At 46.1% G+C, this 3,470-nt stretch overlaps 1 protein-coding gene across 1 annotated transcript; it reads right to left on the reverse strand.

Annotated features, from left to right (window-relative positions):
* Positions 1-489: 489 nt before the first annotated feature.
* UBQLN2 (ubiquilin 2) lies at positions 490-3,467 on the reverse strand (the record flags this gene model as incomplete). The annotated part of the gene is made up of 1 exon (XM_006773718.1): positions 490-3,467. A coding segment is annotated over one exon (1,814 nt), but the record flags the coding sequence as incomplete, so codon positions are not given.
* Positions 3,468-3,470: the final 3 nt, after the last annotated feature.

Here is a 3,470-nt window from a genome sequence, read left to right on the forward strand (position 1 = left end):
GGGTGTGGCTCAGTGGTTGAGCATCGACCATGAACCAGGTCATGGTTGGATTCTCAGGCAGGGCACATGCCCAGGTTGTGGGCTTGATCCCAGTAGGAGGCATAGAGAAGGAAGCTTCTCTTGTCACTGATGTTTCTATCTCTCCCTCTCCCTTCCTCTCTGAAAGCAATAAAAATGTATTTTTACAAAAATTGTGAAAAACCCAAAATAAAGTGTGTGTGTATATATATGTATGTATATTTCAAATGGACGGTGCTCAAGAGATAAATACTAGCTAACAACTGGCTAATCTTTTGGGAAAGAAAAAAAAAATTAAATCCCTAAACCTGTATATCAAAATCATTGCAGAAGAGAAAAGGAGTATTTTTTTTTTTTTTAGTTAAGACCATTAAAATTAGAGAAATATAGGATAAGATTTATAAAATCTTGGGGTGGAGCAATGCTACTAAACATTATCCTAGGGCCAGAAGGCAAAAAGGAAACCATTTATCCATTTTTTATTATTTTTTATTTTTTTTAGTCATTTTAATGCTTTTTTCCCTGTGCATAAGAGAAATAACTGATAGAGTCAAAAGATACAGTATCCTTTACACATCGCAGTTAAAAGTAATGCAAACATCACATGACATTTTCAGTGAAAGTTACATTTCCAATTACAAATCAAAATGTGTATTATTAGGGTCTCTTTATGAGAGAAGCTGAGAAGGAAATCTTAGGTCAAAAGCACTTTCCTGGCATTACTACACTGATCCTTCAGGCCGCACAAAGATTAAGGTCATATACAGTCAATCAGCAAATGTTGACACAATTTCACACAGTAAGTTTTCTGTACAATTAAAGGTATACTTAGAAATACCAGGATAAACATTTCTACTATATTTTAACTGAACTTGCCTAGCCAACATTTTCACTGAGAAGTTGATCAAAGATGCTGTAAGATTCTACAAAATTGTTACATACCTAGCTCCAGAAATACTTATATTCTTTCTCACTGTGATTACACATATTATGCTCAGAAACTCTGTTGTAACATTTCTAGGTGTACAGTTCCAATTGTGCTTACTGTACTGTATACAAATATAGCAAAAAATCAAAGAATGATATAAACCTTACAGCATTTTGCTAGCAAAAATACATGCCAAAGTCACAATAAGCAATATTGTACCACAAATTAGAGAGCTTCAGATAATTTGCTTCTTGTTTTAATATTTCCCATTCTACATTAAATTACTATCATAGGCTAATGTTTAAAATGCAAACAAATTGGACATCTGAAGAACAAAACTTGTTCACCCAACTGTGAAGTTTGATACCTGTTTCCAAAAATCACAATAAATGCAGAATAAAGAGAAGTGTCTGCATGCAACACTTTTGAGAAAAACAGTAAAACAGTATTGATTCCCACCATTCAAAACAGACAAGGAAGGAAATGGAAGGAGAGAGGGAGGGAGGGAGAGGGGAGGGAGCAGCGAGGAAAGGAAGGAAGGAAGGAGGGAGGCAGGTATGGACTCCACCTTAAAATCTATCATTAGATTTATAACTAGACAGATTGAAAAGAATCAAAATGAAAGTAAAGCATGATTTGTGTGTGTTTAAAGATTTAAGAGCCATTATCAAAAATAAGATACATTTTTCCAAGGTACAGAAATGTAATTAGGATGGCTGGGAGCCCAGCAGCCGCTCAATGGCTGCATTGATGTCGCCTCCTGTTGCTATTAGAGCCTGCAAGTTAGCTTCGCGGTTTAAGAAGCCCATGGCGTTGAGCTGTTCCAGTTGTTGCTGAAATCTGACTTCTGGAATTGGCAGCTGAGGAGGGCTTCCTCCAGCCAGAGCCTGCACCATTTGCTGAATGAACTGCTGGCTGGGTCCAGATTCTGATGTTGGGCTCGTGGTTTCACTGGATGCAGAGCTAGGCACGGTGGGCCCAGGGGTGCTGCCAGAACCAGTGGAGCCAGGAGGACCCGCAGGGCCAGTGGGTCCTATGGGCCCAATCGGCCCAATGGGGGTAAACGGCACAATGGGGCCGATGGGACCTATGGGTGTGACTGGGCCTACAGGGCCTATAGCGGTTCCCAGCACCCCCACCCCCACACCTGGAGTGAAGCTGGGAATGAGGCCGGGCGCTTCAGAAGCTAATGTCTGTAGCCCCTGCTGGATCTGCATTAGCGCCTGCATGGCTCTCGGGTTTGTCATGGCTGACAGCGTGTCCGGACTCTGCATCTGCTGCAGGAAAGAAGGGACCTGCGGACGGACCTGCTCCTGTAGCTGAGGGTTTCCCGAGAACACGGGGTTGTTCAGCATCATCTGTGCAGCCAAATCCGGATTCTGGGTCAGCGACTGCATCATGCTTCTCATGTAGGGCGCAGACAGCATATTCTGGATCAGCTGGGGGTTTTCAGTTATCTGTTGCAGCAGGCTCTGCATGCCCGGGGTGCTGAAGACGCTGGCGACATAATTGGCCGCGGCCATAGTGTTCCCGGGATTATTGGAGCTCCCGCTGGACCCGCTGCCGCTGCTCGAGGTGGTGCCGGTGGTTGCAGAACTGTGAGTAGCCGACGGTGGTGCCCACGGGTTGGGCAGCGGATCTCGATTTTCGGTGCGGGAAGGCTGCGAACCTTCGCCGGTGGAGGAACTGCTCCCCACGGAGGCAAACGGATTACCCCCAAACTGCTCTTGTGCAGCATTCAGCATCGGCTCTTGAATGTCAGTGTACATGCGCCGTAGGGCATTGTAGCCCCCTGGGATGCTTTCGAGATTGCTCAGGGCCAGGTCTTGATTTCTCATCATCTCCTGCATCATGGCTGGATTCCTGGCGATTTCGAGGGTCTGCCTCATTATATCTGGGTTGTTGAGCAGGTGACTGATTTCTGGGTTTCTCTGAATCAATTGTTGCATCTGTGGATTGGCCATGATGAGCTGCCTCATCAGATCGGGATTCGAAAGCATGCTCTGAACAAAGGGATTTTCCATGATTTGGAGCATCATCTCAGGGCTGGACAGGAGCTGCTGCTGCATCTGGTTCTGCAGCTCGGTGAAGCTGGTCGAGGTCAAACCCAGGCTGCTAAGGCTCGCAAGTCCTCCCAGGCTCCCCAACCCAAACGGGTTGCTATTTGTGGAAATAGGTGTGGAGTTACTCCTGGGAGTCGACGCGGTGGTGGTAGTAGTAGTCGTTCCCGCGGTCGTGCTGGGCTGTGTGGTCTGGCCCTGAGGTCGGTTCTGGCTTTTGATGACAAGGTGAACGGTCAGTCCATCATGGATGCCGTGCTGGCTCAAGGTATCTTGATCTTTTAGGATTTTTCCGGCGAAGATCAGCACCAGCTGATCCGTTTGGGATTTGAAGCGTTTCGAGATCGCTTCCTTGAACTGCTGCACCGAGCTATTCTCGGGCACCGCGAACTCCTCTTTCTCTTTGGGGGTCTTCACGGTGACTTTGATGATTTTGGGCTCGGCCGGGGGAGAGGCAGAGCCTT

This window comes from Myotis davidii, unplaced genomic scaffold (assembly GCF_000327345.1).
Source record: "Myotis davidii unplaced genomic scaffold, ASM32734v1 scaffold546, whole genome shotgun sequence".
Taxonomy (NCBI): Eukaryota; Metazoa; Chordata; class Mammalia; order Chiroptera; family Vespertilionidae; genus Myotis; species Myotis davidii.